Source organism: Bombus pyrosoma, linkage group LG2 (genome assembly GCF_014825855.1).
Source record: "Bombus pyrosoma isolate SC7728 linkage group LG2, ASM1482585v1, whole genome shotgun sequence".
Lineage (NCBI taxonomy): Eukaryota > Metazoa > Arthropoda > Insecta > Hymenoptera > Apidae > Bombus > Bombus pyrosoma.
Genome location: NC_057771.1, coordinates 4,799,088 through 4,822,986, shown reverse-complemented (window position 1 = coordinate 4,822,986; position 23,899 = coordinate 4,799,088). Strand labels below are relative to the sequence as shown.

Below are 23,899 nucleotides of genomic sequence, written 5' to 3'. Positions count from 1 at the left end.
AAGGCTTTCGCGTTCCCTCATTTTTACCTTGTTTTTGTTTTTCTCTGTCCCTTGTCGAAATTCGTTTCGAAATAACTGACTCATCGAGAATTTGCGAGAACCGATCGCTACCTTGGAAATCTTTAATAAGGATCTGTTCGATTTTGTAAACACGTTATCTTCCTAGCGAGCCGACGATATTTACACATATTGTTTTCGTTTCCTACCATACACTTATTTTCACTTTCCATTATTCATTAGTATGCCGTCCTCTTTCAACGTGCTTTTTATATCCCGCGTCGTTCAGCGATATTACGCAAAATATTTACTAAATGCGAGATTAAAATTTAAGAGTCAACGGTAGATCGAAAGGTTATACGTATACACTTAAACATATAATAGTTTAGTGATGCAATAGCTCGAGCATTATCTTGTCTTCCGAGGGAATAACCAACATGTATAGAGTAATCAAATGTACTTGCGTCACGGCATCTTGCTTACACTTTGGTACAAACCCGATTAATAACGTTCTATGGCCTGAAGCGATCGATTAAGCGAATGACAAAACTGAGTTTAAAAACAATAACCAGTGTTATTTGTCACTGTTATAAAGCGCTATAGCTCGGTAGACAGATCTGTTAGCTCCTTATCCTATTACGATGTTTGTTTTCCTTTCTTGCAAAGTAAAATTGCGTTCCTATGGCAGAAAGCGTCTCCACGGTAAATACACGAAGGTAAGAATGAAATCGATATATGAATTTTGCAATAGTGGAAAGTAAAGCGATTCGATCTATGAACGATAACGACGATCCGTGATAGTCCTCTCCGATGAAGAAAAAAAAGAAAAAAAAGAAACAAATTTCTGATGTTACCAAGCAGATGGTCGAACAATTTCAACCTCTTTCTTACTTTAGGGGACTGCCTGGCCTAAAAAAAAAAAAATCCTCGGAGGAAATAAACGAAGGCATTGATCATCGTTAAAATGTCAACGATGAATACGAGAACTGCCCGAGAGTCAAGAGCCGACCATATTTACGGAACATGGAAACTCCGACGTTCGTTGGACCAAGTCGTTCGATTCTGCGAAAAAAAGGTAATCGTACGACGGATCAGCGATAAAGTCGATGATTCTCTTCGATCGTTCGTTGCTTTCATTGACTCGCTTGTTCGATCCCGCTGATACACTCTGACTTTCTCCCTCTCCCTTCCTCTTTTTCACATTCTTTCGCATTCTGATTCATAATCTTCAGTCATTCTATCTTCCTTCTCCCCCTCTCTCTCTCCGTCTCATCAACTTTTATAAATTTCACCTTATGCGCTCATACATATTTTAATTCATCTGCTTGCTTCTTTCTCCGTGTCTTGTTCTCCTTTCGTCCTTTTTTCGCGTCACGTACAACGTTCGCCAAGCCGGTATCTCCATCTCCGTCTCGACGTTCGTCCCACTGCCCCTCTCGTTCTATCCGTCTACATTCGCGTGGGGTTTTCATTCAAGTACGCATTCTTCGGAATGCGCAGGGCTCGTAAGTGCATCCGCGTGTAACCTTTCTGTAAATATAAAACCTCTATTGCAACAACCGTGCCGCGTATCGTACTTATAAGGCCGTTGGAAATGCATTACCTTGCCATCTGATATTTTAAATTTCCTCGCTGTTCTTCCTTTGCGAACTTTCGAAAGCAGTCTGCGCGGTAGTTTCAGACTCTTGGAGTCGTGCGATCGAACCCTTGACAACAATCTCTTTGGCGCTCGTTGTACTTATTCTCATCATGAGTTACCGGGTCTTTCCTTTGTAACGGAGCGTGAACTTTTTAAAAGAAACGTAATTTGACGACAATTTACTCGGACCAGCCTCTGTATACTTTTTCTTAACTTTTATACTTTTATATTTTTCGCATATGAAATGCCGAAAGGTAACGTAAAAGCGTATCTACTTAAGATAAAAATGTAATTTTACGTTTCAGATAGATTATAGTACTTATACATAAATTAGCAATTTACATTCATAAATACTTGCAGATAGAGTAGCTAGAAAATGGAATATTTTACGCAAATTACATTCTTTCTACATTACACTTTTGCTTATTCAACGAAATAGAATTCCAATAGAAGGAGATTATAATTTTGAGATTATAATTTTGAAAAAATTATTAACTGATTTATTTATTTATTACGTACGTTTCAAGCAACCACCCCACTAAATCATAGTACGCAGAGTACACGCTATGATTAGCACATAGAATATTATAGTACATAGTACGTTAGTAACATGGAAAAGTAAACGAGAAACAAATATTTTAAGAACTTGGAAAGGAACTTTAACGCCTTCAATTTGACGTCTGATTCATCGTCGATTACCTCAGCAATGTTCACACGTACCCTAAACTATTTCGTAGGTGTAATATCGAAACTGTATACACAAGTTACAACACCTAAGAACAAAATTTATTTCCATCTTTTATTCTAAATTCTAGCATTTTTGAAATTTGTGAAACGAATGGTCGAGGTTTCAGGACAGATAAATAAAAGAACGGCGGAACGATAGGAGGAAATGTCTATATCGGTCATGTACACAGAGGCTCGTTGAAGTTAGAAAAGTACGCTCGAAAGGCGGCCCAATCGATTCTTAAGTTTCAAGCATCGTCAACTGCTGAATTACGGATCGCGCCGGATCGACGATTGCCATGTAACGATCGGTCGAATCACTTTCTCGCTGAGCCTAGGCCCACGAGAGCAAACACAGGTCGATCGACGACTTTCCCAACAGAATTTTTTATGAGAATCGTCCTCGAGGCAAAGTATACAAAGATACACGTGCGTTCGTCGCACTACCTGCACCATGGATGAAAGTGAAATTGATTTTGGCACGGGTTACGTCTTCTAGCCTGCGGCTAGGCGTTCTCTTAGAATGCTCGCGGTATACGCTTATATGTCAAGGTCGTCTTCTACCATAACTTCTTCGTCAGTTTTACGATTTATTTGCGTTGCGCGCTCATTACCGTCTTCGATTCCCCCTCGAGGCTCGACATACTCGCGCGAAGCCGCTATCGATCATCTCCTTTAGAAATTCCTGATGCAACATTTTATTTTATCGGTCGATTTAAAGCGTCTCTTTCGCGCGAATTAAAGCCAAATCGAAGCCATGTTCGCCACGCTGGAACGCCATAGTCGAGAAAATCTCGAGGATTCTCTTAACTAAGCATTATGGAGGAAACGTCCACGAAAGGATGTCACACAGTCGATAATTAACCGCTCTCGAGTATAATATATTAACAACGTTTTATTAATCAAAACCGCTTTATATAATCCGACACTGCTAACTCGCACCACTGTTTATTTCCGCTATAAATAGTCAAAGATTACAGGGGCAAATACGATTCATTTCGCATCTCTCGTTTTAACCAGCCATGCCTTGAAACTAACTACTAATTACGAAAGAGTTCCCCTGTACTCGTTCAGTTTTTCGTTAACTTGTAGTTTTTGAAATTTAAAAAAATACCTAGCTCTTATACTCAAACATTCGCTTCACATTTTCAAACATATCATAAAACATGTATTAGAACATCAACGCTGTTGGAGAAACAGATATTTGAAGGTACACGTTCGTTATGACTGGAACAAAGGGAACAGGAAGCGCAACGCGTTCGTAACAAGTTGTTTCTAAATGTTATTTCTACCAATTAAAATAATGTTTCGGGCCGCCGCTGGCTACTATACCGGAGTATGTGTATTTCACTTAATGCGTTCTTATCCGGACGGAACACGTATGCGCTATCAGCTTTACTACGTGTTCCGCATTTAAGCGCGTAAATCCGAAAATTCTGCTCTCGCATAAAATTACTCTGAAATTTCAGCTACCCTTCGTCGTCGTCGTCGTCGTCATCGTCGTCGTCGTCGTCGTCTTTGGCTGAGAGTTATTCAGCTTGAAGGCACGACGAGCAGCTAGCAGGAGTTCGCTTAAAGGCTTCGTATCTTTAAAGTGTCGCGTTATTTACTTTGTTGCATAACATGACAATGATTTTCCACGCACCACCCGTTACATAATACGACGGACGAGCCACGAACCACTGTGTCATTATATCTCAAACGTATTTGCGCGTGCAGAAAAATTTGAGAGAGCGGGAGAACCTCTACCTCTCTTCCTCTCTCGTGTATCGTTTCCTTCTTTATAATCGAAGCCTAACAATTCCCTTAATAACGAAGTCGAAAAGATCTTTCGTTATTCCTTCTTACTCGTTCTTCTTTTACTATATCTTTATCTTCTTTCGTATCGAAACCCAATAATTTATTTGAAGAGAAACCAGAAACATCTTTCCTCTTTCCTTCTTTCTCTTTACATTCTCTCTTTTTCATACTATTTCCGTCGTTTTCATTTTTTCTTAAAATTTAATCACTTCGCAGATGAAGTCGTAAAATCTATCGAGTTTCGTCTTGTACATCTACCTCAGGCTCATAAGCCATCGAGATTTATAACTCGAGATTGTCAAAGAAATCTCTCCTCTTCCCCCCATACGGCTGACTTCAACGAACAGGTGATATTTAAGAAATGATTCGCTGAATAAGTTCTTATCGCGTGTCGGTTGCGATAACAACGCTCGCAGTTGTACGAGCATCGTTAATCGCGCGAACGATACTCCCTTTTACGTAATCTGTGGGCTCGAACCCAAGACAAACTTAATTACCCTGATCCATGTAATCTCGATCGATTCTATTCCATGTTAATTTCAATTGCTCTACCATATTTCCTAACGCATCGAATTAACTCGATATTTACGTAAGTGTCAAAACAATAGCACGCAGTCACGCCATCATGATCAGAGTAGAAAAATTCGACGTAAATCGTTCGACCCGATATCCACGACGCTATTCTTGCGACGTTTTCTTGTCAGTGGAATTCCGCGGATGTCGTGACAAGGAAGCGAAGAACGGGCCGCATCTCGGGCATGCAGACGATAAATAGAAGACTTTCTCCGTCGCTATGTGTCTTTGTTACGATCGAAGAGCTCGCTCGATACGAGCAATTAGATTTGCCGGTCTAGTTGCGGTTGCGAAATCTGGCGATCCAGCTTGTTGCACGACCTTTGGGACCATTCTGTCCGTGCGATGACGCGACCCCTAGCCACGAAGAGGATGCGGCATGATCGCCGCGCCGATTAGATATTTCCAGTTCTCCACCGATCCGCGTTCAGCGTGTTCCCGACGGCTGGAGATTCGTGCAAAGATACTCGTAACCCGCAACTCCATAAAGCCGAATTTACGCTGTTTCGTTTTGGAGGAACACGACCAATGGACGCTGCTTTCATCCTTGCTTTCATCGGGGATGAAAGCGACACGGTGTAAGTTCGGCTGAAGCATCGAACGTGAATTTCTACGAAGAACGCGCGAATCGAGGGAGCACGGCTGGTTCTTGATAAATGGATTGCACGACTGCGATTGCTAATCGAAGGGTGAATTATGCGTTCACCTTTCGCGAAACTCTCTTACCGCCGTCTATATATTTTTACCGACATTTAGCTGTATCGCGGATTTACCAGCCTAGTTGAGACGACTAATCCTTCGGTCCAAACGCAGGATTCCGTACTTTTGTCATAATTTCGCTTAAAATTAATATCGATATTAAAATTACTTGCCACGCGAAAGGAACATCTTACTCCCGACTTTGAGAAACAGAATACGATGCAAGCAAAACGTTCGTCTATACCTTGTCCTTATAAGGAAAATTATATTTCGTTAACTTCATTTTCAGTAGATCGATTTACCGCGTTTCTCTTTGTCGATAAAATTTTAATAAACGTCTCTTATAAAACGTTTATCGCAAGCGGAGGAATCATCCGCAGGAATAATCTCGTACCACGCTCAACGACTAATTCCACGAATACCATGCAGTAGCTAACCGCAGTTAACAGATTGACGATTTAATCGGCTTAATCGATGATACGTTAAATATGGAAAATAACTAATACATTAATTCCAAGGACATCGTCCGCGTAGTTACAAAGACTGGTTTTTCGTTCAAATATTGTTCGCTTAATTAGTTGTTTCTTACACAAAGTATCCAGAGGAGGGCTACGGTACGTAGTTCCTTTATAACTACGATAGAACTTTATTTGTTCGTCGTCGAGCAAACAATTCGCGTAACATCATACGATAGGAGTTCGTTGGTTCTTCTCGCTGATTCTAAGCTAATTTTCCTACGTCGATGAACGCGAAACACACTGTACAAATTTTCCTTTTGGAAAAAACAAATATACGAAGAGGCACGTAGCGAAAAAATTTAATCAATTCCTTCTTGCTCGTTTCAATTACGAACATTGCTTTTTAAATGCTAGACGACTTAGTTACTTCAGGTTAGTACACTTTGCTGCTTATATCGTTACAAATTACGATTGTGTGCACCGTCCAAAACTATACGGAATTCTTTCGGAAATCTTCAACTCTTCGAAGATGAAATAATATATCACTTTAAATACATCGATAGAAACTATCGTGATACGCTGATCTACGTATTGGGAAAATCATGGTCGGAAACGATGCCCGAAAAGAATTTCAACCCGTACGTTATTTCCATCCTCTTTTTCACATCGCGTCGTACAGGTCAACTCCAACCGTGACCGTATTAATTATAATTCCAACGAATAACGCGCGTCACGTGAAACACGCGCGACTTTCGTGGAACTCGCCTTTTTCTCTGTGCAGCTATGCATCACTGTCGTTTTATGCGTAATGTGTGACAACTCTGAACCGATGTCGGTCAGCGGTTAATGACGTCATCAGTCCCGTACGCCGAACACGTCCGTAGGACATGGCAGCCGTATATCTCTTGCTTGGATCCCTTCATTTTGGTTTCCTTCATTTTTGTTCCACGCTCGACGTTCGTTTCGAACGACCAGCTACACGAACGTAATTGAGACGAACGTGCGGACAACTGTCTCGGAAATGGAGCTCGGCACGTAAAACGCACTCCGATTCTAATTTTTGAAAAGTAACAATCGATAATCGAACAATTTTGAAAATAATTTTCCATTCGACAGAACCGGAAGAACGAGATTCTCTTTGTCGATTATAAATCCGATTATTATGCGAAACTCGGTCGTGCAATAAAATTCAATTATCACGAATGCTCCGTTGCATTCGCTCTGCGTATTCGCCGATCATTCTGTTTACGCTTTTCGATCATCGTAGCCCTGCAGCCACATCGATTGGTCGACTCGCGTTTGCCCGATCACCACACCCTACGTAAACTTAATTAGTTTCGATAATCGATACGACAGAACCGCGTTTATTTGAACTCGTCGATGAGGCAAAAACGAATTGCGTCTTCGGCAAAGTCTACGAACTTCTACCTTTGCGAATCGCCGATTAACTTCCATCGTATTCTTCTTAATAATTTAGATAACTATTTTGATATTTGCTTCGGTGATTATTATCTAAATCTCCAGCTTTGTTTACCAACGACGTTTATATGTGACGTAAGAAGCGTTAATCAGTTCCTCGAAGAAAGATCCGACTAATCCGCATGAATAATCAAATCCATGAGTCTAAACGCAAGGGTGATTTATCACCCGATTATGCAATTACGCGGTATTGTTCTATGATACAGAAGCGTTATACACGCGTTATACACGTATGTTACAAAATTTGACGTCGTACGTACGTACATAAACGGTAAGACCAACTTTCTCGGTGTATTAAAAATTGTTGGACGTGTATTTTCTCGTAGAAAACCGACTGGCGGTGAGATATCAGGAAACAACGATAAACGAATAGGAGAGAATGAGAATGACGAAGAATCAGGAATCTCGTAAGATCAGCTTAAACGTTTAAACATTTATTCCACGATACAATTGAAACCGACATATTTTACACAGATATTACGTTGTATATCGATGCTAGTAACGATAAGTCGTACAACATCGCGATGTTTACGCTGTATCGTCTTAAAACATAAATGTCAAGTGACTTTGCGTTACAGTTGCTACACGGCTACCGCTTACAATCGTTATAGCGCCGGACGAACATTCGATGACGAAAATGGAGAAAGTAGGTGAAACGAGTCTATAATAATACACTGCATCGTGACGGGTAGTAAAACTTTTGCACTTGACTCGTATCGTCGCGTCAATTATGTCCTATCTCTACTGTACGATCCCCCGCGTAACGAGCGATCAGCGTGCATTGTCTTGCTCGGGGTGCGCGGCGATGTATTCCAGGGCTTTCAGAATTCCAGCTGGGATCGGATGAGGGGTTGGAAGGTGTTCACCCTGTGGCTGGAAGCCATTCTCGTCGGCGATGTAACTCAAGGCAACAGGAACCCCGTCAGCATCCGAATAACTGTAGGATCCTTGAACGACGACCACCGAATTCGTGTCGTTGAGTTGTTTCAGTTGACCGTGTTCCTCTACCTTGATGCCATTTCCAGTCTCGTAGTTGAAGGCGTACGAGCCGTCTGGGTTGGGTCCATCGGCGGTGTACGCCAGGATCGAAACCGGTGTGTTATTGTCCACCGGCGCGGCGAACGCGGAAACCGCGACGATGGCGAGAACGGCGCAAGACTGGAAAACAGATTTTTTATTGCAATTTTATTGCGCGTGGATCGTATGGTTGTCCCTAGATCGATCAGTCGACTTGACTTTGTGAAATAAATATTGAGAATTTGCGAATAAATTCGGTGGAGGTAAAGCCTTTTTGCGTTAATTTGCCGTATTAAATCCTAATCGCGTATTAAAGCCTAAAGTTGGTTAATCGCGAACTTTGTAACGATAAAGTAAATCCGTTATACACAGAGAGCGAACTTGATTTTATAAACTGCGACGATATACGAACGATATATAAGCTTGCAGATTATAAAATCAATAGGCAATTATTGCGAGGTTAAATTTCTGCATAGATTATATTCAATTGAACGAATACTCTTCTCCTGATTCCTCGGTGAAAATACTTTCGAGGAAAAATGTCGTCGAGTACGCGGAACGTTTGGTCAGTGACATAACGTTATATAGTTTATGACGTTTAAAAGATACAATAATTCGAAGAAAACGACCGTAAAACGATGAAACGATAATAAGGAAGAACTACAAACTGTAAAGATATTATGAAAAAGGTATTCTGCCGTGTATGTATATATATATATAAAAAGAAGGATATAGGACACCGCAATAAGAAAACCGATCAGAAAGCAACGAATCGTTTACAAGAAATTTACTTGGAAATTTTAACTGATCGTTCAAGTTCGCGAGTCGAATACGATAAGAAAAATCTTTGCAAGATACGAAGGTAATAAAATTTGTAAAACGATAACACGATCTCCGCGACAGCCTAGGTGGCCCATGCACCTGGATATCGTGTGGAACTCACCAAAGCGTTCATGTTGATCGGAGTTGTTTTCTGGTTGTAAAGAGCTAGCCTAATGGACGCGTTTATATAGCGCTGCCGAAACCTTGCAACGTGCGAGGACCTCTCTCTCATTGATAGATTTCTGGTCGAGGCTTAGACACCGGCAAACATTACGAAATTTTCAGACAGGGGTCTGCATAGGGGGGCGACCAGAGTGCTGACCACAGTGCAGACGCGCGATGTCTCGTCAACGCATAACACCGTGTCCCTGCGACATGTTCATGAGTCTTCCTGGAAAAAATACTTACGTTTGCGTCGGCTTGAGAACTCGCGGTCGAAGAAAGTTTCCAACCACTGTATTACGTGAGTATAATATAGATGATTAACTTAAAAGAAAATTAAAAAAAAAAAGGGTTTTAAACTTTCTTGCAAGTATTTTAAAGATTAGAAGAATATCAAATTTATGTGATGTTGTTACAACGTTAGTTTGAAAGCGCTGTCGCGTCTGGTCGACGCAAGAGCAGTCAACGCGGGGATATTATCGAAGGGGTTGATACGTGTTCGTAGGATTCGCGTGGAACGTAGAGTAAGAGCAAAGTTTAGTAATCCGATCGTTGATATTATCGCAAGTACCGGAACGATTAAAGCGTAGTTGTAACGCTTCGGTTTATGTTTCTCCTAGATTTTTATTATATAATACCTTAAATAGCGTGTCGCGTTCCATCGTAACGTAGGGAGTACGTGAAAAATTCTGGAGAACTTTTGGAAATTCTATAAGAATTATTGCTTAGAGCTTTTGCAAAAAGTTGAGAATGTTCGATCGTGCGTACAGTTGTAAAATCGATCGGTTTGATTTGTTATAAAATTCCTATTCTTAAGGAGAAGTTCAAACATTTTTACGTTTCGCGTAAAAGCGCTCAAACTGGATTAACGCGAATAAAATTGAACTCGCAATGTTCTTTGAGCTTAATCGAAGCGTATTATGCCCGCAAATTCCATAATACGATACTTATTCGTCGCTATTCCATTAAATAATAAAGGTGTCGAAGTCGTTGTGTTTAAATGAGCTCTAAATTCTAATATCAATTTATCGTTATAGTAAGTTGTTGGTAAGACTTTATTCATGAAATCATAAATCCCTTAATTTATGTTATCTCGTCGATGGTATCTATAATCATCGATATCAATGACAGTTAATAAATTCGCTATTCTTTCTGATAAAGCTATTTTAACTTTATTTCACGCGTTCTAACGAACTTTCGTAAGTTTTAACGAGGAATGCGCATTTCCAAAATTCGTCATGGATTAAAAGAATAAGAAACGACGATTGGGTCGCGTGTCATATTTTTAAATGCTTTTTGAGGTTTGCACGTAAGGCGAATCCGTAAAAGGCTCTCCAAATATGGAATACATTTTCGATGCTTCCATTGACCCGGTGATCTCTTTGTGCGAATTTTCGTATTTCGCATTGTTTATAAATTCAGCCGTGTAACAAATCTCTGGAGCCTTGGGCCAGACCACGTGAACCGAATATATAAGTTAATCTATCTTCATCGTGGCAAGGGGATCGCTGTTAAATTCTTTCTTATTTAGGAAGTGTATCTGTGACGTCTCTCTGACCAACCGCATACACACCGACATAACGGTATTTACTTATCAAGGCATGCAGTGTTGCGTCGCTTTTCTTTTTTTCTCTCAAACTGTCATAAATTATTCGCGTCTTTCTACAATTTTTTTTATTAACTCTATTTTCTGTTCTTTATACTCTGTTTTATCTAGCGCTTTTCAGTCATCTATGCTCTGTTCAATAAGTTTATTGGTTGACAAGACGAATCACGAAATTGTGATTGCAAACATGAAATCCAATGACATCTCGATGCTATCTTTGCTAAACTTTTAAGATATGTATAACCTTACTTCTTCATAAATTTTATACGTTACCTTCGTTACACTATATGCGTACCTTATATAGTTGTATAATCATATGTTTAACAAGAAACCATTCGCAGCATAATAAAAAATGTCTGCTGACATTTGTCATGCCGTTTGTACATCACACGTGGCAAGCGCTGTTTCTCATAATTGCACATTAATACATTACGTTTATACTTCTTTCCTAGAACTGTTGCGTTTATTTTTAATCAAATCCTATATGTAAAAACTAGCAGAACGGTAAAAAGGCTAGCATAATATTATCGAGTCTAAAATTTATAGACACGTTATCTCAAAATCAAATTTTTATTTCATTATTATTCCGCTATCGCGTGTTTCCCGCATCTCTTAACCGCTATGTAATACTCTTTTTTCTTCTTCATCTTCTTCTTCGTCTTCTTCGTCTCAATAAAACCTTGCCTTGAACAGTTACACGCGTCGAGATACGTTTTGTCGCAGACGGTATCTCAAAATCAGAAGCTAAATGATCGAAATGAAAAATTTAACTTCCATTAAGAATTCTCGTTTATCTGCAGATTCTGATCTCTGTTCGCGATTCAACGAACCTAAACGAATTCCGCTTCTCTCGCAACTACTCGTCGAACGTACAGTGACATGGTTAAATTGTTTGCTCTTCAAATTTCGCCGTTAAACAGCGAAACTTCATTTCTCCTTCGTGTTACGCCTACATGCCGTACAAATGCACGTCGTCTTATGGTTCTGTAATTCGGCAATAAATCTTCGCGCGGAGAAAAGGATAGGAGAGAGGCAAAGGATGGCGCGCAACAGATGCGAACGCCGAGATGTCCTTATAACCCACGGCTATCGGATTTCTTTTTCTAAGGTTACGCGAAAACGAAGGTTTAACAGAAATTTGGTAACAGGTCATCCTCCTATGTTTGGTCATTCGAAATCTGGAATTTGATCCTGCGAGGTGATTTGATCGATAATGAACTTAGTATACGATGTGAAATCGTCTTTTTATCTATTTCGCCATGTTTACGAAAATCTACGACTCGCTCATTTCTCTTTTTTCTTTTTTTTTTTTTTTTTTTTTTTTTTTTTTTTTTTTTTTTTGTATTTCTACATCAAAGATTCGATCGCGAATGTTGCATAAAATCTACAAGCTATCTTTGCTGATTTTTACTTGATCGGTAATCAATACGCTTTGCTTTTTCGTCTCGAGAGACGCGGTGAACGGTGGAAGCGGACACTGGGAAATATGCTTTTGAGTCATCTACCAGTTTCTGCGTATGATTATTCGCCAATCTTCGTTTTACCGTCGGTAAGATAGAAAATCAAATCTGGTTGCAAGTAACGAAGGGGTCGAGGAGAAATTAAGCCAACGATTTCTTCAAAATTTTCGATATTTTTAGCTTCCGTTAGGGAAGAGAAAGGCTTCGGTATTTTTAGCATTGGAAGAAACTGAAGCTCGTTAAGTTGATTGAAACTTGTGCTTTTTCATTAATTTTTGTTAATTTTAATCCGTTTAAATGTGTGTTTTTTTTTTTTTGCTTGTTTATTATATTAGAAATGCAGCATCGTCCTTCTGTTTCGATACAATCGTCTCATTATTAATAATTATCTCTCGAGTATATTTTCCCTTAATAATATTCACGTATGAATTCTATTATTGGAAGTAGAAGAGATGTATCAATATTTTTTTTATTATTCGTATTAGTAATTTCTGGTATTAATACCGTTATCATTATTTAAATATTATTTATCGAACATGCAATTCCAACTGATTCTTTCGATACAATTATTAGAGGAAGTCAGTCGGAAAGAAAAGAGTTAATTTTCGTGATAATTATCTAGATTCTCAACTATTTTTGTAATGATATTCGGTTATTAAAATAGCTTATTCCTTTCACCATAAAACAGATAGAACGATTCTGTAACATCTACAAAAATTCCAAATAGGGAAAAATATGTTGCTCGATGAGAACATGAACGTTTTAAATCTGACATCTTAATATTCAGTTTCTGCTTTTCCCTAGGATTTTAATTAACGATTCGTAAAGCACCTGGTTTATTACCGTTATTATCTCGAAAAAAAAAAAAAAAGAAAAAACAAGAAATTCGTTTCTGTCAAATCTTATTCGGATACTGATGATTCCTAAGGCTTTTAAATGTTCTTCGTCTTCGTATTATCGTGGTAACGATAATAAGCATGCTATAAATTACCTTGATACGAGAACGAAGTTGCCAGAATCTAGCTTTTAAGGAAAAAGTGAATGGATCCCAATTCATATTCCTGTCATCCCCCAACATGTTATAAACCACTTAACGAGAAACCTTCGTGAGAATTCCACCTACGACCCTGACTCTCTTCGAGGTAAAACCTGCACGGCCTATAATTTCACCTATATACGCGACTTGACGCGTTAAATAATTATCACTGAACTTAAAAATATAACAAATAAATGTACCATCGAATCGTTCTATCAAGATGCGATAAAGATTCGAAACTCTTTCGAATACCTTCAACACAGATTTTAAACATTTTTAGGCAAATTTTAACCGTAACAACGATTACAAATAATACAGATAGAAATATATGTATGACCATGCCTGTAAAGTAGAATAACTGTTAGAATTTTTTCTTTTTTTTTTTTTTTTTTTCTTACCGACACACGCTTTTACATAAAATCGGGATAATCTTGTACATTGCCGAGATGACATAGTAACAGATACAAAGTACCGACGCATTTACAAATTACTATCTTTTGTTCGTTTCTTAATTGACTGCAAGTATGCAAACACCGATGCTGATACAACGGTAAAATGCAAAATACCAACATTCGAGTCGTATATTTGAACGTTGTCCGTTTTCTATGTATATTCGTGATGCATACGTGCTATCCATTTCGCTATCCTTGAAACTGACATAATCTGGCGATCGTACATAAATTTTACATCAGAATTTATCAGACTAAATTTGATTAACATCGACGAAACTTTATTTCAATCTCGAGATTATCTTTCTTGGCACGACGGAATATCCCACGAACACGTACATCTCGGCAACCTGAATCATCTCTTTCTACGGAAAACGGTTCAATTTCTTGTTGCACGCGCGCAGCTATAATTTTTCCATCTACATTGTACAGGTACAATTTGAAGAAAGGACGATGATTCTGGGTGCCGGTTATATCGCGTACATTTTCAGAATTAAGCGCACGGGTGAAAATTGATAAGAGAATCGGGCAAGACAATTTCTCATGGTCGTCGAGTCGTAATAAAAGCGGAGGTCTCGTTGGACGAAGATGGATCCACATAACTCGTCGTATGCGGCTCCTTAATCGTTGGATATGTAACTTTCGTTGAACCAACTAAAGGGAGTTCGGCTCATTCACCTCGTGAAAGTAAGAACATCGTGTAGTATTTAGGTTAGCGAGATGAGCTCCTCGGTACGAATTACGATGTCTTCTTCGTGTTTCGTTGCGTGCGAGCCGAACGAGACCTACTTGGAGCGCGTAAAGCCGGAAAGAATCAAAGCGTGAGCAGGGAGGACCGAAGGCGTTTTAATTATCGTGCCTCGTAAATTGTCTCGACGACGATGACCGTATTTATTAGTAATCGAGCAACGTGTACCGGGACACGCATATAACCGGCTGTTTTAATAATTCTGTAATTCGTCTCGTATAATTCATCCTGTCATACTCGTTTCTTCGTTTTTCGTTCTTCGTTCTTTCTCCTTCTCGTAATTGTACGTTTGTTAAATACATAACAAGTGAAATTACTTTCACCACGTTGTACAGTTCACTGCTGTTATTAATCGGGATAATTGATAACCGAGCGCGACGAACGAACGATGTTTTAATACAACCGTCTCGCGATACGATGGTATCTTGAAATATCTGGAATCTTATCGGCTCAAATTGAATCGCGTGTCATGATCTACAATTTCGATTTATTAAAAAGTTTAATTAATCGTTTGAATCATCAAGCCGTCCTCATATATTTCCACGAAGATCCAAAGATATATTTGGGTTGAGAAATGTTGTTAGTGATGTTGTAAAGATGTTGCGTGCCTGCAAAGATGGAATCGCTTAATTACGCGCCACTTAATTATTATTCCAACACAGCGTGGATCGAATGTTTTAAAACTATCGAATTTTTAGCTGCAGCAGAGAAATATAACTAAAAATAACGATCGTTCTGCAGAGCCACGATTTATTCATTACGATATCGATTCGTTTGGTTCCCCTTGATCGTTAAGTTTTACAAGAAATCGCGCTTTGAATCGCATTTCAAAACATCGATGAATACGAAAGAATTCTTTACATATGACGATGTATCGTGATCGCTACGTACAATTTTTAACGAATTAAGAGATAACAAGTTCATCGCGTTTTAACACGTACGTATAAATTTACGTTGTAAACGTTGTCGACGTTAATTTCATCGATCATACATACAATATAAGATATTCAACCGTTTAACGTATCATCGTTCTCTTGTTACTTGCTTCCAGTAGCATACGAATAATTACGATAATCGTAGAATAATTATGCTACCGATACCGCCGTATACGATTTGCATAAATACACTTAAACCGATCATTTGATAAACGATACACGTAGGTTGATATAATATACCTATTCACTCGTCGAGAAATAAAGTTACACCATTTTACATATAAATTTCTTAAAAAGACACTTGCGATTTAAACGGTTATTTCTTCGGTATAAGAAAGTCGTCAAATATCCCTAACTATCCTATTACGTCGAAATAAAATGTCGTTTAACCGGAGCTTGAATTTCACGAGTTGGCGTATCGTCCATCAAATTTCATCCTATCGTCATATTTACTTCCAGTAAAGAAATGAGAAATTTTCTATAACATGCGACTAGGAAATGCTTTATAATAAGGACAATAAAATTTTCTTCTAATCGTCGGCACGAATAATCGAAATATCCGCACCAATTTAAATTCTTATCGAGACAACTGACAGGGTGCGACAACGTATCAAAACGAAGAGACGTTAATTTTCAGATGCATTAAAAGTACCACGAATCTTGCAGTTTACTTTTACCAATTTCGGGATTGAAGGTTCTGCGTGTTACAAATTCGCCCCACAGCCTTAAAGCATCGAAATACTGCGCTTGTAGATCCGTTATATAACGTTACGCAAGTACGCAAATCAGTGCCGAAATCTACACTGCAGGATTATATATATATATATATAATTCGGATTACACGCGTCTTCCTAAAAAGATATCGAGTTATTTGTCATCGGCTATTCTGCATATCCTAAGCAGGGCATTCAAAAAATGCAAAAGATACAAGGCTTACCTTACAACTTCGACTTTCGGATCAGCCAACCGCTTTATCGTCCTCGGGCCACGTGTCTGGATCATCTGCAAATTTTGAAGGTGTCCTGTTCACAGAGTGGGAGAAAAAGGGATGGAGGGGGATTAAATAAGGCACCGGCTTGCCAGAAATTCACCGAATGTTCAGCTGATGGATATATAAAGGGATCCTGTGGCCCACGTTACGAGTCAGTATAGTTTCCTCCTTGTGGAAGAACCAGAATTTCTCTTTCGAGACTAAAAACAAAAAGTCCGAGGTATCATCATGAACCAGTTGGTGAGTTCAGTAACAGTGCCGGTGTATGGTGTTCGGTTTCATTTTAACGGGGAGGGGGGGGGGCGGTCGGTAGATATGAAATTTTAAGATTCGATGTTATATCATAACGCGTGGTACAGTGCCATTGCGTAATTACACGATCTGAGATGACCGGTGTGTCCGGGAATATTCAGAATATCCGTATGAAAATTTCCGAGAAGTAATAAGCATATAGAGTACCGCTTATTCCTAGAATTTCTTGCTCCGACATAGTGTTACTGCCTTTATAAGTGGCATACTAAAGTATATATTTTGTTACTCTTTTTCGTATTCAAATTCAGCAGTTACGGAGAAAATTGAGATCATCGTTCGTTCGTTCGTTCGTTACACGACTATATATTTTGTGAATTTCTGAAAATTTTCTACGCTCTTTACATGTAGAATATTCTATTCGAGATTAGTCATCTTCTATCGTAGATTGCGCGTTTAGACCAAGCAATTGAATTTACGATCAATTTCCTCGATAACCGTTGACACGAAACGAACACGATCTATGTTCCCACTGCTTTGCTCTAAACGCTCCTTTGCAACACGAATCCATTGTAATCCTAGCCTCTAACTTGTTTAAAAGTAAAATATTGGATTATTTAAAGAAAATGCGTACGTTTCAGACGATCGTGTTATGCGCCTTCGCTTCCGTGGCAGCCGCCGTTCCTCTGGGTGTGTACTCCTCTACCACGCCGATTCCCATTCTGAGGCAGAGCGCGGACGGCCCAAATCCAGACGGAAGCTACAGCTACAGTTACGAGACGGCGAATGGTATCCAGGCACAGGAGATCGGCTACCTTAACTACCCAGGCACCCAGGCTGAGTCTCGCGAGGCTCAGGGCAGTTACAGCTACACCGCGCCAAACGGCGAAATTGTCCAAGTGTCCTACGTGGCTAACGAGAACGGATTCCAACCCCAGGGTAGTCATATCCCGACCATTCCACCCGCCATTCTCAAAGCACTCGAATACATTGCCGCCCATCGGGAGGAGCATATCGGTGCTCAATGAAAGGAGACAAACGTGGATCCGTATGCGAAGTAAGAAGATCGGTCTTCGAGCTCCTCGACGTTTATATCTGAACCAAAGCCGAGGATGTACGTAATGGAAACGTTGTTCTTTATTCGGCGCGACTCTCGACCATTTTAGTAGCATTTTGACTAGAAATTCGTTCACGAATTTTCGGATTCGGAGTTTCCAGGCTCGATTCGTACGCTAGCTTTGTATTTATTTTTATTTTTCATACTGCTTACGATTCAGTTTTTTGTATTTTAAATAAGGAGATTGTAAGAGGACGTTAAGGAGGATTACTGTAAATAAATTGTACATTGATACCTTTATCTTTGTCGTTTTAACGATCCAAGAGAATATTTTACAGTATCGCTTAGATATCTTATTTGCTATTTATTAGTATTTAGTAGAAGTACGTAGGAGGTGGCGTTATTTTAATTCTAATTTGGCCCGTTGCCTCTCGGTGTTATTTCGATTCACCGTTATTTTTTAGAAAATAGTAAAGCCAAGAAATAGAAATCAAAGATGTTTCGAGTGAACCGAGTTGAACATAACTAATCTTCCGTGTAACTTTCCCTTTTCGTGACGCTAACGATATTTTCAAGATGTTCGAATTCAATTAACTGATTTTTGAAAACTGATTTCCCTTTTCACCTTCCTTTCCTTTCCTTAAATAACTTCACGAGCAAAACCACATCAAGAAAGACCATAGACGAGCAATACCAAGTATCGAAAATATCTTCTTCGAATGACAATTTCCAATTCTATATGAAATTATTTCGTTTAATTAACAATTTGATACATTCTTCATATTCGAATTATTTTATAAGCCTTATAAATCTTACAACGTAAGGAACATAATACTGATTTACGATATAAATAATATCAGCAGATTTTCAAGATCGAAAGCTCGTACAAGTATCATACAAACTTTTTAAGAAATATTCGTGTCGATAAGCAACAAGTTTCGTGAGAGAATTAAAAATTAAAATCTAATCTTTTGTCGATAGTCGACCCTCGTTTTAATTACAAAATATGCGCGACTAAGCATCACAGAAATAGCGATTCCCTCAAATTCCGTCCGCAGTTATGCAACGCGTGTTGTGAGTTTAAGTATAAAGTTGCACATGCTTGTTCAATTGCAGCCATCGCCTCTTTGCGCTCTATGTCGACAAATTGTGTTCTAGGTAACGCGTAAAAGCGCTTCTGTGGAGCGTGCAAGTATTCAATTCTGTGCGTGTTTGCGATACGGATAAAGAAGCGGAATTTTTTCTCCATATACATACGTATATTAGCGCGTTTATGGACTAATAAAGATCGTTCGACGAGAAAAGTAGAACGATCAAACGCCATTAGGAAAATCATTAACACACGAAGAAAAAGACGAATAATACATGGAGAAATCGACGATAGATTTTTTAGAAAACATACAGACAATTTTCACGGTAGTAATTTCCTACGTTTATTCGTGAGACCGTCGTAACACGTCGATAGTTAAACAAAGTTCCTGAACAAAAACACTTGAAAGCGAATCGAAGATGAACGATCGTCGATGAAACGAGTTAATTCGTGACAAATGAGTTTTCTACGAAAATACGAAGTTTATTTTGTACATTATAAAAACTAACATGTGAACTATTCTAACGTTCGTATCACAATCGATCAGTTTCGTTGATTCGACCTTAACGGTTTATATAGTCGATTAGTGTTGGCTGCTGGAACGGCGTTTTGTTGACTCGGCGAGTCTTTGGCGAGTTCCTCGGGTTCCGGAGTCGAGGGTTGTTTCGCGATCCAATCAAGAGCTCTCTGTATGGCTGGCGGTATTGGTGGCGGTGTTGGCACGTGAGTACCTGCTACTTGAGTACCAAATTCGTCGGCGGTCCAGCTAATTGCTATCGGAGTACCATCTGGAGCATTATACTGTACGGATCCTTGAATCAGTTGAGTTTCAGACGGCGTGCCGACGTACTTTCGGCTTCCGGTCTCTGTTTGCACAATACCGCCTTCGGTCTCATAAGCGAACGAATAGTGGCCACGATTGTCACCAAGGTTCCGGTTTTCGCTGACGATCTTTTCCGGTTGCCGGAAATATTCCTGGCAGTGAGCCACTGCGATAAGCGTAAGGAAGACCTGAAAGGTGAAGATACATTCAGAATAGCCTTAAGAAACAAACAGTCGAATGTGAAAAGCAAAACTAAACGATACGAAAGTGGCCTAAACGAAGACAGGCAAATATTTGACGCTACATATGGACTTTGAATCGACAAAACGATTCAGATCGACTGATCTTAACGATAATGACGTTGTCTCGAAAGAAACGCTGTCTATTTTGCCACGTTTAAAGCGATTTGCCTAACGTCTATTGACAAAATTGTGAAATATATTTATAAGAAAATATTCAAAATTTTACGAGGTTGAAATCAATTTTTAGAACGATGCTGCTTTTCTTTTAAAACTTGTAGAAAAAAAAAAATTTGTTCGATTGAATTACTACTTTATAATTAATTATTGTGCCGATTATAATATCGATTATTAGTAAATTCTCTGTTTCTTGTTCGCTTTCAGGATGTCGATGCTATTTTGATAGCAGCTGTTTATTCAAGTAGATAAACGGTAGCGAAATCATAGAGAGTTATCGTTAGCACGAACGCATCGATGTTTGACGTAGTCAAGCTGCATTCTACATAACGATTGCTTAAGAAAGCGCGGTAAGATCGTAATGGTTGCATGTATTATACATGCGCGCCAAACGTATTGAAAAATCGTTAAATTTTTAATCGGCAAAAATTTTCACTTAAAATCTTTATATGTCGATTCCTGCTTGAAATATTGCAAGATATTGTAAAGTTAAATAGAACCGAGCCACTCACTTCACTGTCTTCTCTACTCTATTTTTTTCTCGTTTACATTTTTACATCTTCCTTTGTCTGTACGTATTCGTTTGTTTTTGTCAGTCGTCCTTTATATCCGATTCTTAGTGATCGAACTAACGCGTAACTATGGAACGTTAAGAAACAAAAGTCGATACAGCTATGCTTTAATCTTCGTTACGTCTGTCCTGTAAATCCGTTGAAATGCCTTTCCCCGTGAAAGGTCAGGGCAAGACGAATGTCTTAGTAGGTAGGTCAGAATAGTCATTACGATTGTAAGCAGTAAAAGGGACGAAGGAAATCTGGCTCTAATGTCGTTATCCGCAAAACCTAGTTCAATCAATATATCTATAGTTTCTTTCGAATATTTTCTTTCTCAAATATTTTCTTTTCAAACATTTCATCAATCACTGTTGCGTACTTTATAGTCATATTGAATTCACCGTGCGAACTGGAAGAAAATTTCTTAGAAGAAAGATGCGGTAATATACAAAATTTATATTCGTTACGTCACTTGAAACTGTTTTCGTAGACTCCCTTCTTATGCTTTACATTTTCATTGTCGTATAATACATAATTTAAGTTAAAGTATCGAGTAATTTTTAGAATTAATCAAGTAATTTGAATAAATATTTATGTTTATAAGTTTTCGTAGAAAATGATAGAAAAAGTAGCAGAGAAAAAGAAAAGTACGACCACTTTATCAACGTAAATTAGGAACGTAAATTAGCTATATAAATTTTAATACTTATACATTATCTCTAGATATGTACAATTTTGGATCAGAAAGCGTTATATATTCTCCGTGTAGTTTTTAATATTTAATACTTTAATATTATTATAATACGAAGAAAATTGGTCGACATTTAACGACTGTATTTAAAACGCTATTCATGTAGATTTCGTAGAAAAATCTAGACATTATTACGTACATTATATTAATAAAAGATATAATTAAATAATAATCCTGCAAACTGTGCAAAGTTTCCTAGTAAAATTGTATGCCACGTAAGAAAGCATTGAACCTCGTACGCATCGTTGCTTATGCATCGACAGCATTCACATCTCGAAATGTGAATCGTACTGAACATTCAAGGAGCGAGGAAATTTTCTATCGATTGTCACGAATTGTAAATGCAATTTTAGAACATGCTCGATTCACGTTGAATATCACATAAATTGGACGCCTAATAAAACACTTAAACAAATGATTCGACATAAAACTGACCCCGTCGCGTTAAAAATTAATTACCTTTTGAAATTTCGATCTCAAATCGTTGGGTTTCACTGCGAAGGGAAGAAAGACGCGAGGTTTATGAATAAGAGCGACTTCGACCATCGTTTGCACCACGAAGCAATAAACGAAAGAGGAAGTTGAACACGGTGCAGGATAGGGCAATAGTGGCGCAAGGCAAAAGAAGATACTTACCAAAGAACGCATGTTGCCGAAATGACGCGACGGGACACGTGCCTGTGCAACGGTACAACGCTCTCTCGAGAAAGTGCGATGCTACGATGCGTGTGAACGATGGAGATAAGTCTGCGTCAGATAAAAAGGCAACGTCACATATAGAGCGTCGATGTTCTCCCGATGGTTGCTGGCGTGAAGTTCGTGAGCAACTCTTGGACTGTTGGGGGCACAGCCGACCTTTATACCGGCGAGTCTACACAAGCCAGTTGCCAGCCTTTACATAACCCGAGAAAGTTTATTTCGGGATATCCACGTCTCGCTCTAGAGCACTTCTAACAGCGAACGATCCACACCCCCGTAGAAATAAAAAAAAGGAGCAGAGATGATCGGTCCTTCGATCGTACCTGCGCGCGGCTTTTTAACGCGATTTCACCGGCCACTGTACTCGCCGCACCACGGTCATCCGTGGCTTTTCCCGTCCCAGTCCAATACCAAGAGAGTACTTGCGTAATCTCTCACTTGCGTAATTATCGCGAGTATTCTGGTATCTTCTCCTTTTTCCTTCCCGCCATCCCGAACAATGCACCGGAAGATAAAATGACGATGGTTTGTTTCTTTGTACCCGAAATGAAGCTGACAACGATTTTGGAGATCCGCTCTTGGTCCATTCGCGTATATGCGTCATTCGGGAGACGAAACTTTCCGGTAAACGTCGGTTCAATAAACGACGAAGATTTATGTAATTTCAATGTGATCGAGACAGCCATCATTACCAGATAACGCTAAAGTGTTGATATTTATGGTTATTTAATCGGTTATCCGACTAGTGGGGAAAAAAAAAGGTAAAGAAAGCTTTCTACTACTTTTATTGACGCTACCTTTTTAATACCGTACTCATATTCTATGTAAATACTTTGCAAGCATCGTCAGACGCTTAATAAGACTTTATGAATAAATTCATGAATCATTTCGGATTATCGATAAAGATGAAAACAAAATGCGCTCAAAAAAGCTTGATATATGTTCGTGTGGGCTTTAATGTCAAATGCAAACGAACCTTTATATCGCAGCTTGAAAACATCTTAACTCACAATCTCATGGTATTGTAGTTACAATCTAGTGTGCATCGTGAACGACACGATAAATAAATTTCTCATCTTGGTTAATACCGCGCGTCGCCGTCGTTAAATTCTTTCAACGTGATTTATATGTATTGCGTTATATTACAATATCAGAATCCTGAGGAGTATCGGATTATATTAAAAAGACCGACAACACGTTTGAAGAAACGATGATAATTCGATACGCCATGTTCTGAGTAAAAAATTCAATGACAATTACATTCCTTTGGAATCATTATTGTGCTTGTCTTTACATAGCAAAGATGCAATTGCAAGGTAGTAGCAGAACGAATTGAGATTTCTTCATCGGATCTCATTTTCATAGCTTTATCTAATTCACAATTCTGAATAAGAAGTTTATGTATCATAGAGTTAGTTGTTTTAACACGATGATCGCTAAACTAAAAATTGCTTAAACTTTCTTTTTTGAAAAAGCAGAATGAAACACTCTTCGAAAACGCACAAATCCTGATTGTTGAAAGTTTGAAAATAATTTCCAAAGGTAAATACAATAAGCACGGTAGGAAAACACGATAAAGATCTTGAAAGCTGTTGTCGGTTGACAGTTGTTCAAATTAGTTCGACGACATAATGTTTCTTTTTGCGAAACACATATGACTAGG

General features: G+C 38.8%; 3 protein-coding genes and 1 long non-coding RNA gene across 5 annotated transcripts; 1 reads left to right on the top strand and 3 right to left on the bottom strand.

Moving 5' to 3' along the window:
• Positions 1 to 596: 596 nt before the first annotated feature.
• LOC122573478 (endocuticle structural glycoprotein SgAbd-8-like) lies at positions 597 to 19,173 on the top strand. 2 transcript variants are annotated; one of them, XM_043739881.1, is made up of 3 exons: positions 597 to 713; positions 894 to 1,072; positions 17,488 to 19,173. In XM_043739881.1, exons 2-3 carry the CDS (start codon positions 962 to 964, stop codon positions 17,872 to 17,874), a joined length of 498 nt encoding a protein of 165 aa, XP_043595816.1. In that variant the 5' UTR covers positions 597 to 713; positions 894 to 961; the 3' UTR covers positions 17,875 to 19,173. The 2 variants fall into 2 exon arrangements, with proteins under 2 accessions (XP_043595816.1, XP_043595825.1); XM_043739890.1 differs by lacking the exons at positions 597 to 713; positions 894 to 1,072 and adding exons at positions 9,568 to 9,673; positions 16,639 to 16,837.
• On the bottom strand, positions 7,785 to 9,467 carry LOC122573467 (cuticle protein CP14.6-like). Its single transcript, XM_043739870.1, has 2 exons — positions 9,332 to 9,467; positions 7,785 to 8,529 (listed from the first exon to the last, which is right to left on the bottom strand). Exons 1-2 carry the CDS (start codon positions 9,440 to 9,442, stop codon positions 8,143 to 8,145), a joined length of 498 nt encoding a protein of 165 aa, XP_043595805.1. The 5' UTR covers positions 9,443 to 9,467; the 3' UTR covers positions 7,785 to 8,142.
• Positions 15,221 to 17,595, bottom strand: LOC122573496. The gene is made up of 3 exons (XR_006318752.1): positions 17,481 to 17,595; positions 16,544 to 16,608; positions 15,221 to 16,457 (listed from the first exon to the last, which is right to left on the bottom strand). It is a non-coding gene; the product is annotated as an uncharacterized LOC122573496 (long non-coding RNA).
• Positions 19,174 to 19,455: 282 nt separating the features above from the next.
• On the bottom strand, positions 19,456 to 22,602 carry LOC122573487 (endocuticle structural glycoprotein SgAbd-4-like). The gene is made up of 2 exons (XM_043739903.1): positions 22,174 to 22,602; positions 19,456 to 20,004 (listed from the first exon to the last, which is right to left on the bottom strand). The coding sequence occupies exons 1-2, from the start codon at positions 22,183 to 22,185 to the stop codon at positions 19,537 to 19,539; spliced, it is 480 nt and encodes a 159-aa protein (XP_043595838.1). The 5' UTR covers positions 22,186 to 22,602; the 3' UTR covers positions 19,456 to 19,536.
• Between the last annotated feature and the right edge of the window lie 1,297 nt (positions 22,603 to 23,899).